General features: G+C 39.6%; 1 protein-coding gene across 1 annotated transcript in view; it reads left to right on the top strand.

Annotated features, from left to right (window-relative positions):
* LOC126176985 (uncharacterized) overlaps nucleotides 1–13,577 on the top strand; it is a 1,181,096-nt gene that overhangs the window by 579,135 nt on the left and 588,384 nt on the right. Inside the window, exon 3 of the mRNA XM_049924198.1 lies at nucleotides 4,438–4,580. Within this exon, the coding sequence (XP_049780155.1) occupies nucleotides 4,438–4,580 (143 nt within the window). The remainder of the gene's footprint in view (nucleotides 1–4,437; nucleotides 4,581–13,577) is intronic.

Raw genomic sequence — 13,577 nt, 5'->3', positions numbered from 1 at the left:
ATGAGTCTGGCGATATACCATCTGACTTTCGGAAAAGCATCATCCACACAATTCCGAAGACAGCAAGAGCTCACAAGTGCGAGATTTATCGCACAATCAGCTTAACGGCTCATGCATCGAAGCTGCTTACAAGAGTAATATACAGAAGAATTGAAAAGAAAATTGAGAATTCGCTAGGTGACGATCAGTTTGGCTTTAGGAAAAGTAAAGGGACGAGAGAGGCAATTCTGACGTTACGGCTAATAAGGGAAGCAAGGCACATTGTTAGGATTTGTCGACCTGGAAAAAGCGTTCGACAATGTAAAATGGTGCAAGGTGTTTGAGATTCTGAAAAAAGTAGGGGTAAGCTATAGGGAGAGACGGGTCATATACAATATGTAAAACAACCAAGAGGGAATAATAAAAGTGGACGATCAAGAACGAAGTGCTCTTATTAAGAAGGGTGTAAGACAAGGCTGTAGCCTTTCGCCCCTACTCTTCAATCTGTTCATTGTGGAAGCAATGATGGAAATAAAAGAAAGGTTCAGGAGTGGAATTAAATTACAAGGTGAAAGGATATCAATGATACGATACGCTGATGACATTGCTATCCTGAGTGAAAGTGAAGAAGAATTAAATGATCTGCTGAACGGAATGAATTGTCTAATGATTACACAGTATGGTTTGAGAGTAAATCGGAGAAAGACGAAGGTAATGAGAAGTAGTAGAAATGAGAACAGCGAGAAACTTAACATCAGGATTGATGGTCATGAAGTCAATGAAATTAAGGAATTCTGCTACCTAGGCAGTAAAATAACCAATGACGGACGGAGCAAGAAGGTCATCAAAATCAGTCTCGCTATGGCAAAAAAGGCATTTCTGGCCAAGAGAAGTCTACTAATATCAAATATCGGCCTTCATTTGAGGAAGAAATTTCTGAGGAACAGGATAATAAGACATCTGCTAAGGCAAGAGGGAATGACTTCCATGGTACTAGAGGGAGCTGTAGAGGGCAAAAACTGTAGAGGAAGCAGAGATTGGAATAAGTCATGCAAATAATTGAGGACGTAGGTTGCAAGTGCTACTCTGAGATGAAGAGGTTAGCACAGGAAATGAATTCGTGGCGGGCCGCATCAAACCAGTCAGTAGACTGATGACAAAAAAAAAACATATCATTATGAAGGATTATATACAGAAAATTATGCATACGATATTGCAATGCCTGTATTGTTCAGAAGTATGATGCAAAGTTCCTTCGTGCACGCCTGCATGTCCAAAGGCACATCAATGCTGTGAATATAGCCGTTATGATAGACGTAGCGCGAATTCGAACTTGTGAATATGGACAGCCATTAGTTGTACGAGTGGAATGACGACAGTGAAAGTTTACGCCAGAGTCGGACGGGAACCCTGAAATACCGCAAGCGGATGCCTTACCATTAGGCTATCTGAGCGCGACTCGCGGCCAGCCTCGGAATTCCGTATGTCGTCAATCAAGTTTAGTGCTCGGATAGCCTAGTGGCCAGACGATCGTTCGCGATTAGCAGGAAATCAGCGTTAGAGTTCCGGGCCGGTACGAATTTTCATTGTAGTCATTCCATTATGCAGCTAATGGTTGTTCGTATTCGTAACTTCGAATACATTTCACGTATAAATTATACATAGTAAAAACGATGTACAAATAAAAACCATGTTATGTATAGGGTCATGTTCACACACGTAGCCTTCCGAGACATCTTAGTGCAAGATATACAGGGTGTAACAAAAAGGTACGGCCAAACTTTCAGGAAACATTCCTCACACACAAATAAAGAAAAGATGTTATGTGGACATGTGTCCGGAAACGCTTAATTTCCGTGTTAGAGCTCATTTTAGTTTCGTCATTATGTACTGTACATTCTCGATTCACCGCCAGTTGGCCCAATTGAAGGAAGGTAATGTTGACTTCGGTGCTTGTGTGAACCTTCTGTGAACATTTGGGCAGGCATTGTTGGTGATGTCTTGATTTGGCCCCATGTTCTTCCACCTACGCTCAATGGAGCACGTTGTCATGATTTCATACGGGATACTCTACCTGTGCTGCTACAACATGTGCCTTTACAAGTACGACACAACATGTGGTTCATCCACGATGGAGCCCCTGCCCATTTCAGTCGAAGTGTTCGTACGCTTCTCAACAACAGATTCGGTAACCGATGGATTGGTAGAGCCAGACCAATTCCAAGGCCTCCACGCTCTCCTGACCTCAACCCTCTTGACTTCCATTTATGGGGGCATTTCAAAGCTCTTGTCTACGCAATCCCGGTACCAAATGTAGAGACTCTTCGTGCTCGTATTGTGGACGGCTGTGATACAATACGCCATTCTCCAGGGCTGCATCAGCGCATCAGGGATTCCATGCGACGGAGGGTGGATGCATGTATCCTCGCTAACGGAGGACATTTTGAACATTTCCTGTAACAAAGTGTTTGAAGTCACGCTGGTACGTTCTGTTGCTGTGTGTTTCCATTCTATGATTAATATGATTTGAAGAGAAGTAATAAAATTAGCTTTAACATGGAAAGTAAGCGTTTCCGGACACATGTCCACATAACATATTTTCTCTCTTTGTGTATGAGGAATGTTTCCTGAATGTTTGGCAGTACCTTTTTGTAACACCCTGTATAGTACAAATGCACGTATGTACAAATATTTGCATCATATATTATACACATCAGGAATATATCTCAAATTATACAATTACGTATCCTTTTAAGATCAGGAGATAACAGTTCCAACTGTCGATACCAGTCGTCAGTAATAAACATTAGTTAATGTGATTTTGGACATAAAAATTTCGCTTCGAGTTGTGGAAATCTTTCTCGCCACAAATAAGTCCATTTCAGGAATCGAAGTACTTGACCCAGCTGTACTGTTTTGGAGGGAGAAGTGAACAAAACATTTATCCTGTCAGCTGCTAGTCGTGCAGGGTTATTGAAATCCTGCAGGCGTTGAGCAAGATACTCTTGATCCCAAAGATATCATACTCTCACAGCAGTAATGGGACCCTGGTCATCGCGAGAAACAACATCATGAAACGATAAATTGCAGTCTCGATAGGATATCATGCTGCTTCGGTAGAATTACAATTCGTACTACTTGCCATTTCTCCCTCTTATACCAATCACAACACGATTTTCTCACAAAGAAACAAGATAAAAATACGATTTCTGGGTGCGAAAGGCACCAGATAAGCTTTCGTAACACATAGAGACTGTAGATTGCATTATTACTGTCTACTTTGCGTTGTTGCTTTGAAAAGTTACTCATTCGTTTCTAAAATGCAGTTTAACCATAACCTGTTTGTTTGTATCATTGGTAATCTAGTGGTTTCGGTTATTAACCATCATCCTGGATGCATGGTACAACAAAATTAGATGAAAGCATCCATATTCCTTTGAAGCTGAACAGTAACGAAATTGTTGTTGTTGTAGTTGTTGTTGTTGTGGTGGCCTTCTGCCTAGAGATTAATTTGTTGCAGCTGCCCATGCTACTCTATCCTGTGCAAGATTCTTCATCGCCCAGTACCTACTGCAAGCTACATCCTTCTGAATCTGCTTTGTGTATTCATCCCGTGGCCTCCCTCTACGATTTTTACCCTCCACTCTGCCATCCAATGCTAAATTGAAGATCCCTTGATGGCCTGAGTGGTTCTAGGCGCTACAGTCTGGAACCGCGCGACCGCTACGGTCGCAGGTTCGAATGCTGCCTCGGTCATGGATGTGTGTGATGTCCTTAGGTTAGTTAGGTTTAAGTAGTTCTAAGTTCTAGGGGACTGATGACCTCAGCAGTTAAGTCCGATTGTGCTCAGAGCCATTTGAACCATTTGATCCCTTGATGCCTCAGAACATGTCCTACCAGCCGATCCGTTCTTCTAGTCAAGGTGTGCCACAAATTTCTCACTTCCCTAGATCAAACCATCTAATCTTCAGCATTCTTCTGTAGCACCGCATTTCGAAACCTTCTGTTCACTTCTTGCTCAAACTATTTATCGCCCACGTTTCACTTCCGCACACTCCATACAAATACTTTCAAAAACGACGTCCTGATACTTAAATCTATACCTGACGTAAATAAATTTCTCTTCTTCGGAAACGCATTCCTCGCCATTGCCAGTCTACGTATTATATCCTGTCTACTTCGACCATCATCAGTTATTTTGCTCCCCAAATAGCAAAATTCATTTACTACTTTAAGCGTCTCATTTCCTAATCTAATGCCTTCAGCATCACCCGATTTAATTCGACTACATTCCATTATCCTGTTTTGCTTTTCTTCATGTCGTATACAAATTGTGCAGTGAAATTGTACAAATAGCAGACATAATTTTTCCTACAATGCTGACAGTAACATCTCCTGTCAAACAGATGGGTTTTTGCTGAGATGCCTGTGCCAACGTGTGGTGTTGCTTGTGTGCAGGCCCTACGACGCGGACGGAGCACCTGCACCACCACCACGACTGGGGCCCCCACGTGGAGAGCTCCGAGGGGGGCAACGTCAGCGTGCGCGTCGGCCAGACGGCCACCCTCGACTGCCGCGTGCAGCTGCTGCACGACAAGACGGTCAGTGGTGTGCTCTCTGCGTGAAGCTTGCTTAACAACGAGCCTGAAACATGTTGGCTATTCGCAACGGCTTCTTTCGTACGCGACCAAGCGCACTGCTCGCCAGTTCGCTGTTTTGCAACACTATCGTATTTCTGACGGGCTGCAGTGGATGGCTGGTTTTATTTATTTTTATTTTATTTTATTTATTTATTTATGGTTCCGTGGGACCAAATTAAGGAGAAGTCTCCATGTTCATGAAACGAGTCAATACATGAAATTATAACACGGTTGTAGAAACAGATAAAGTGAAATACAAGAATTGTATTCAGGCGACAATTCGTAAGTTTAAATAAAGAATATCAACAATGCAACACTGGAGTTTGCTTAATTTTTCAGCTCTTCCTGGAGCTCCTCGACACAATAGAAGGAGTGAACCGTTAGGAAACTCTTTAGTTTAGACTTAAAAGCGTTTGGGCTACTGCTAAGATTTTGAGTTCTTGTGGTAGCTTATTGAAAACGGATGCAGCAGAATAGTGCACTCCTTTCTGCACAAGAGTCAAGGAAGTGCATTCCACATGCAGATTTGATTTCTGCCTAGTATTAACTGAGTGAAAGCTGCTAACGCTTGGGAATAAGTTAATATTACTAACAACAAACGACATTAAAGAAAATATGTACTGTGAGGGCAATGTCAGAATTCCGAGACTATTGAATAGGTGTCGACAAGAGGTTCTCGAACTTACACCACATATAGCTCGAACAGCTCGTTTTTGAGTCAAAAATACCCTTTTTGAATTCCAAAAAATAATACCATATGACATAAGCGTATGAAAATATGCGAAGTAGACTACTTATTTCAGATACTGTTCTAATGGTAAATAAAGCAGCATTCAGTTTCTGAACAAGACCCTGAACATGGGGTTTCCTCAACAACTTACTATCTATCCGAACACCTAGGAACTTGAACTGTTCCGTCTCGCTTATAATATGCCCATTCAGTCGGATCAAAATATCAGTTCTTGTCGAATTGTGAGTTAGGAACTGTAAAAACTGAGTATTACTGTGATTTAGCATCAAATTATTTCCCACAAGCCACGAAATTATTTCATGAACTACATTACTTGATAATGTTTCAATATTACACACAAGATCCTTCACTACCAAGCTGGTGTCATCAGCAAACAGAAATTTTTTTGAGTCACCTGTAATACTAGAAGGCATATCATTTATATAAATAAGAAAAAGCATTGGCCCCAGCGTCGACCCTTAGGGAGCGCCCCACTTAACAGTGCCCCATTGGGACTGAACATCACTACCATTCTCAATATTGTCACATTAGCTCTTGGTTCTCAAGCTTCTTATATCTCACGCAGATCAGAGAACTTGCCTGGCGAGAATCAGAGGCCTTGCCTCGAATTCCGGTTTTAAAGAAGCGTTGCCTGGCTGAAGCAGCATTCTGACGCTATATTGTGTTTAGTTTTTCCCTACATTTGGCTACATTTGGGACATTGGTTGGCAGATTTAATCATACAGTTGCTTACAATACGGTGAACTCGCTACATGCTCTTGGTTAAATCCTCGCCTTTCCAGCGAGTTTCACTTACGTCTCTTGCAGGACGTATTGTTTTTCTAGTCATGTTCACATGCAGTAATTCCTCATGTCGCATATTTGCTAAAACTGGAACACAGCACTCCTTATATTATGTTCAGAAACAATGGACGCTAGTAGCTAGCGATACCTACTTGTCCATCTCTCGTGAGCTTTTGTGGCAATCAGTCTTTCTTTCGCGTTGTAAAACTAGGGATGTTTGATAACTTTTTACCAACAAAAATTACTACCTATCTTATAAGTAAAATTATTTTGTACTGGATGATTTTTGCAATGCATTCAATATTTCTTTTTGTTATGATAAAATCTCCCAATTTAGACCATGGCATGACGTAGCCTTGTTTATTAAATATTTGTACTTGCATAAGTAATGTTAGAAACTACATAAATCTTATGCTGTCGCAAGTCAGATTTATGTTCTATCTGCTTCTCTGAGCCAAGTTCTGTCATTCTGCGTGGGTAGTCCAATGTATACCTGTAAAACAACAGAATACGATAAATGTAGTTGATTTTAGGCAGTACTTAAGTCCAGGACTACCACTGTTCCTACGCTTAATGTTGTTACCACCGTTCACATTGGAGTACGCTCATCGTTTGTTATAAATAGCTGATTTGCTTGGTTCGCGAATAAAGGCACTATATTACTTTTATTCTTTGCGCTGTGAAGTGTTTCACAAATTGTGGCTATTGGAAACAAGAGGAAACTGGGTAAAGACGTTAGAAATGCAGATTCTTACACAAGCGAAATAATTAAACGGCGTCGTGTGGAGGGAAAAGAATGTAATGATAATTGTATTAGTGTCTAGCAGGACAAACTGGTCCCAGATGCAGCGGTAAGGAAGACTGTTTTCGTGATAGAGGTGAGGTACAACATAATCATATTTTATATTGATTCAACTGTTTGAAAAGCAAGAATGAGAAAGACCTCTGTTTGTAAGGTTTAATAGAACGTCAACCTGTACAGAGGAAACGTCCCGGTAAAGAAACAGATTGGTAAAGCGTAGCTTTAGCATCACATAGCATACTACCATCAACGAATCAAGAGCGGAAGAGCACCAGAAGGCTTATATTAGTTTACGTGGTTTAAAGTGTGAAGGAAGAATTCGCCATATAACGGAAGTTCTTTCTGGTAAATCTCCAAGAGACCAGCTTGGGAAAAATCACATGTGAAGTCTACGGCCGTAAAAATGCATATCCAGAGTCATACTGAATAACTGCCTATAAAACGGTATCATTGCTCCGGGAAAGAGTCACTATAAATGGAAGGAAGTCTGTCTGTGAAAGTCATGTTCGACCTTGTCAAAGTTAAGCACCCAGACATTAAAGTAATTTGTCAGTACTATGCTAAACATTTTAAAGAAGACTTTCATATAAAATTTCGGCAAACACATTAGTGCTCACCTTTGGCTAAATGCAAAATATAAGTTTCCCAGTTACTCCAGTACAAGAGTTATTTTACTGTTGACATTTGAAGCTTAAAGTATTTGAAATTCACAACATAAAGATTGAGACTGGCCACATCTACATCTATATTGAATGCCAAGCCATAAAAGACCAGGTCAGATAACATTTTTAATTTCACACTACATCAATAATAACCGGTCCAAGGACATTACTGAACTCCGTCTTTTTCCCGATGCTTGCAGGGAGAAAAACATTAACTGGATGATTGTGCGAGCTCTTCTAACACAGAAAACGTACCTTTTCAGACTGCTGAGCTGCTTTTCCCCGTAAAGAGACATTGTTTCCTACCAAACGACCGTGGTTTCTGACTATTAAAGAGATTAATAAGAATACATGACAGAACATATAATCCAAAACAGATGTGCTAATTAATGATGCGGATCAAGTTCCAAACTTAAATACACCGCGACAATGGCAGGTATGGACGATAGCAGACATTTCAGAGAGTGGTGGCCTGATTTCTACAAGAACAATGTAAGGCCTACAGAAAGTATCAGTCTTCTACGACGCCAGGAAACTCATTTCCAGATATTAATTTTCAGGCATTTCAAATACTTGTGCGTCTTACCAGGTAAATTTATTGCATCATACGTACCAACGGTTTGGCGCAACACACATTCAAACTGAAAACCACTAGAATTAGTCATCCAGTAAGCCTTCTATCCAACAGAATGTATCAGAACATAAATTGATGAAGTAAAATTGGCTGGTATTGTGAAGACACTTCAGTATTCGCCTGAGGAATAAAAAGAGTATTATCGACATCTTACAGAAAATGTTCAGTAATTTTGACACGTACAGAAAATTGTGTTCTTCCACACATTGTATTGGTAATATTGCTTAGCGTCATTACCATCAATCCTCTTGTAAAATAATACTAAGAACAGAAAAAATTACATAATATCCGTTCTTTAGATTATATTATTGTAAATTTAACTAACATGCTAGTATAAGTTACTGATATTTCATGTTCTGTTAACCCTCATGAATTTCATGGGTTAGAGGCTTGTGTTTTATGTAGGATTAAGAATTGTAGTAGCATACATTTTGAAGCCGTACAGTATAAAATTAATTTTGAAAACGACGTAAGTCTTTCAATTTTAATAATTTTTGATGCTTTGAAACTAATAATTATAGGTTATAGCACTTATCAACTTTGATAGAGACCATTTTTTGTCATCAACCATGAAGAAAAACATTTGATTTTCTTATTCTCTAATGCGCAGTTGGTTATTTTCGTTTCCTGAACATTTTGCTTTCCTGAACTGACGCTGTTTCTAAAGTTACTGATTCACTTGCTTTCTCATAACCCTTGATCCCGTTTAACGGCTAGTGTGCAACAGGAAATACTTACTAGTTTTACCTTCCTCCATTACTCTTCTGCCATATGAAATAGTTTCAGCTCTGCGGTAAGTATCATCGTTGCAGTTTCATGGTGACTGCAATGTTGTCTGTAGCAACGACTTCCGGTGATTCTTTTACGTAATTTCGTCGATAGTCATTAGGGCTCAAAAGTTCATCTGACTGCATACATAGCTTCAGATGGTAGAAATAGCAAAAACATTGGCACCAACCAAGTTTACGTCAATAGTGGGAACTCAATACATGAATCATTTATTGGTTTTCGAGAATTCCGTGCTAATATCATTTAACGTGCTCCAGTCTGAAACACATAGGTGATATTTACGTTGGGCTTGCGAGAATTCAGTTGTTTCACACTAGATATTTCGAGTCTGTGTCACCACAGCCTCCTGCCTGACCTCATTCCAGACTCTTATTTCGTTCGATACTCGGTAGATTCGTAATTTGTTTGGAAACGGCAGTATAGAGGTGTTTCAAACGTCTTAGAATGAGAATATGGCGTCACCTCGACTCCTTTATTTGCACAGATCTATTGCTTATACACTGACAGGGCTAGATGAGTTTCATATGATCTCATATTGCGGAGTTCATTTTGATTTTGTTACAAATTTCAGTAAGAATGTTGTCAAGCGGGAGCAGAACAGATGTTCCATAATCCTGCGATAGATTGATGTCAGTTACATGTATCTGTCGTACGACCTTCCTTAAAATCGAGAAAGACCTGGTTTTTTTTCCAGTCCCTCGGTTCTATTCGTTGCTCACTTCGCCAAATGCTGGGGAGGATAGCTGGGGTTGTACAGCAACATTTATTTTAATGCGGTCTTCTCAGAATGTCATTGCTTTTTCTGTCTCGGTGAGATAAGAACAGTTTTCAGGCTTCTTGGTCAAATTCTTTATCTGACCATAAAAATACCTATCGCAGAGTTGTGCTAGAGGAATACACCTGTGGGAATTACTTACTGCACGACGGAAACCCAGCTTCATTTTGAAAAATCTCGTCGTGTAATACGCACGGCTGCGAATTTATAGTTTTATTCAAGGCTTGTAATCTTGGAGATAAATTTCTATTAATTTCTGACCTCTGTTGAAGCAGGTGGAGTGAAATTGTGGCAATGACGTATGTGGAAACTGTAAAAATGCTACAAGGAGTTACATATTTATACAATAGTGAGATATTTTTAATATATTAATGAAGATATATGTAAACTGTTTATAAATTTATACAGTGAAGAAATTCAAACAGCACTTATTTGTTCATAGACCTAATCATAATTTATGTTTAACATAAAGATTCAGAGCTATTAGCATATTTTTCACAATGGCCTTGAAATTTGTGTGCTTCCTATTGCTTAAGAAATTGTCATTCACATTCTTGAATCCTTTCCAAGCCACTCGTAGTTCTTGTGATAGAACATTTTTTATTACTTCATCTTTTATCAGAATTATAATGTTTGGTCCCCCAAATAACCCTTCGTTACGTTTAGCCTCAGACAGGAAAGGAAATTGGAAACATATATACTTAAAAGGATCTCCACCTTTACACAATGTTTCGACAAACCGATTCATGTTTAATGTAAGGAGGAGGGAGGGTGATATTCTCTCGTTTCTCCAGACATTCCATATCATATATTTCTCTCCAGGATTGATTGTTGTTCTGGTAGGCCATTCTATTCGTGCGTTTCACGGGCACGACTATCCTACAGGCGTAGGAAACAAGGAAACTTCGTAAAACCTGACTGTTAGCCCAGCAGTAATGATTTCATGTCTCCATATACAACCCATTGGTGTTTCTAATAGCCCAATGCATTGAGCAGCACCTTCATATTTTCACATGTTTTCTTTACTTTGAACATAATATGCTTATTTCCAATGTGAAGAATTACGGCCTTGAGTCTTCTGTTGTTAGAGTCTATAAACAGCCTTCAGCCATTCGTGTTGCATGTAACACCAAATCTTGATAACACACATTCAATGTCCTTACAATAAAAAAGCGAGCCCTTCGTAGTGAAATACCCACGATACTCCGATTCCCTTTATCGAAACCGGTAGAATATTGCGCCTGGGGTAAACAAATGTTCTTCCTATAATCGAGACACCGAAACATTTACTACTTCTTTTGAGAGACCTAGGTGTCTTACCGAGGCATCCAACTCTTCTTGTGTAAATTGCTCTGCTTGTGCTTTTGTGAGTGTGGAGTCATAATCAGAATCTAAATTTTCACTTGATGATGACGATTATAATAGTGATGAATATTCTAAAGTAGTGGGCGGTTGAGACATGGGAATCTCGTGGCTGATTTTAAGTTTGGATAAATAGGTCTTTTCATACTGTTCTTCTTATGCCCGCCACCTTTCACCATACAAAAACAGTAACCATCTACATGGTTTTCTTGTCCTCTCCATTCGAATTCCGAATGGTAAAGATTTCTGCTTGCTTTGTGTCCATTTCCTCAAACCTGCAACGCATGTATGACAGTATGTGGCGCAAAAGTTTTGTCCTGGTTTCCTAACATTGTATCGAAATATGACATGTATGCTTTTGTGATAAGTATGCTTTTTTAAAAAAATGAGGTTATGTTCTCCCTCCTGCTTTTCCTGTTTTTAGAGTCAGAGAACCGCAAATTTAACAAAACACATCAGGTTCATTCACACATGCTCTTCTCGATGAATTCCCCATTATTAGACTGATCTGAAGTAAACTGGTAACGTCGACACACAAATTTCGCTTCAAATTTGTACTCAAATGACTATTGTGCGATTGTGTACTTCTAAATAACTCGAGAACTATCAATATTCCAGGTCTTTCATGTGAATCACTTTACCATATATTGCAGTACATATTATGCTGGAAATTTAAAAATAGTAAACTTTAAGCATTACGTAAAAACTGGGTGTGTTGGAAGGAAACAGGATACATTTTCGTAAAGAGCGTTAAAAAGCCACTCTAATTGACCCACTTTCATGTAAGAAGCCGAAACAAGGCAGACCAACATAATTACTGCGGATTTGTTTGTTCTCCCTACGAGTCACCTAATAGAAGAAATTTGGTGTCCTCCAAGCAGCGCTTCATCATATCAAAGAAACTTCATGTAAGACTATTGTAGGTTTAATAAAAATTTTTTTGAAATGTGGACGACATTCCTATATTATGCCACGTACTCCTCCACCACGTTTGAGACCTCGGTCCTAAAGCGCCAGTTGTCTCTCCTAGCCAAAGGTAAATCGTCGCCAGAGGTTTTACATAAAGTGTTATAGCATATTGCGCTGTATACTAATGGGTTACTTTGCTTCTACTCTGTGGTTGACAGGAACTACTTTCACCCCCGTGTCCAGGGTTCTGTTATAGGTCGAATGGTACTGGAAACTTAAAAGAGAAGATACGAATGAAAATATTTAGTTTGACATGGCCTTATAAACAATAAATCAATTGACACCGACGAATGAGAACTTTGGACTTACCTGTTTGACCGTAAGCTCTAATTACAATCCCTTCTTGGAAAGTTTTCTGCAGGGAATTCGTGGACGGTGTAGGTACAACCGAGTCTTGGAAATTTATTTCCCATCCCAAATTTTCCCTCCCCTTTGCTTTCTACACCTTTTATCAAGACATGAATAAAACCAGTGTAATTAGCATTATTTCGGTGTAGTTTCAGTGTAAGGGACTACTCTGACATAAAAGGCTCATAACTCGAACACCCCGTTGTAATAAATACAATTTTTTTTCAAAACACATGGCCACGTGGAGCTTCCACATTTTCTGCCCAATCACTGCGTATACCGTAAATTTGGACGGAAGCGGTAATGACGAGTAGGCGCGGTCCTTTTGTAACTTCATGAGAGATACTGCTCTAGGGTTCCAGCTTCGTGGTTTCAAAGCAACGAGAAAGCAGGTGGGCGGCGTGGTAAACACAATCAACTTCGAGGAAGCCAGCGGCACCGCACAATAAACACAGATGCAGTGTTTACCGTAGGGCTTAACAACGTTTGCCTCCCCAAACTGTTACTATCTTCTACAACAGCAACAGTACACGCCCCCAAAATCAATAACTAAGGACAACGCAAGGCTTTGCCTCGTGGCATGTGCCTCCTAGCTCACTAGTACTACGTAAAAGGCATGGTAAAACTTCTTTCGTAATGACGATACACATTGTGTACGTGCTCCATAAGATGTTTCTGAATCCCTTCAGTGGTATTCAAGCGTTAACGTAGGAATAATTTGAAGGATAGCAGGGCAAACATTTTTGAAAACTATATGCAGTAGCTCAACTGCATATAGGGCTAAAAGATCTCGGAGTGTCCCAAATGTTCGGGTGAGACTGTGACTTTTATGAGATTAGAGATCAAGGAGCTTAAATGTAAATTTCAGGTGGTACTATGTATCTCCCAGAGAGAGTTATAAAGTTTATATTTTCTGGAAAAAATATATTTACGTAATAAGTGTTTCTTTTTTTTTTTTTTTTTTTTTTTTTTTTTTTTTTTTTTTTGTTTGGAGGTACAGGTCTGCAGATCTGATATACTTATATATAACCCGAGCCATACTACAATACCGTGGGACGGGAGAATCAAAAACGAAATTGCTCA

This window comes from Schistocerca cancellata, chromosome 3 (genome assembly GCF_023864275.1).
Source record: "Schistocerca cancellata isolate TAMUIC-IGC-003103 chromosome 3, iqSchCanc2.1, whole genome shotgun sequence".
Classification (NCBI taxonomy): domain Eukaryota; kingdom Metazoa; phylum Arthropoda; class Insecta; order Orthoptera; family Acrididae; genus Schistocerca; species Schistocerca cancellata.
This window is presented reverse-complemented; position numbering and strand designations above follow the sequence as displayed.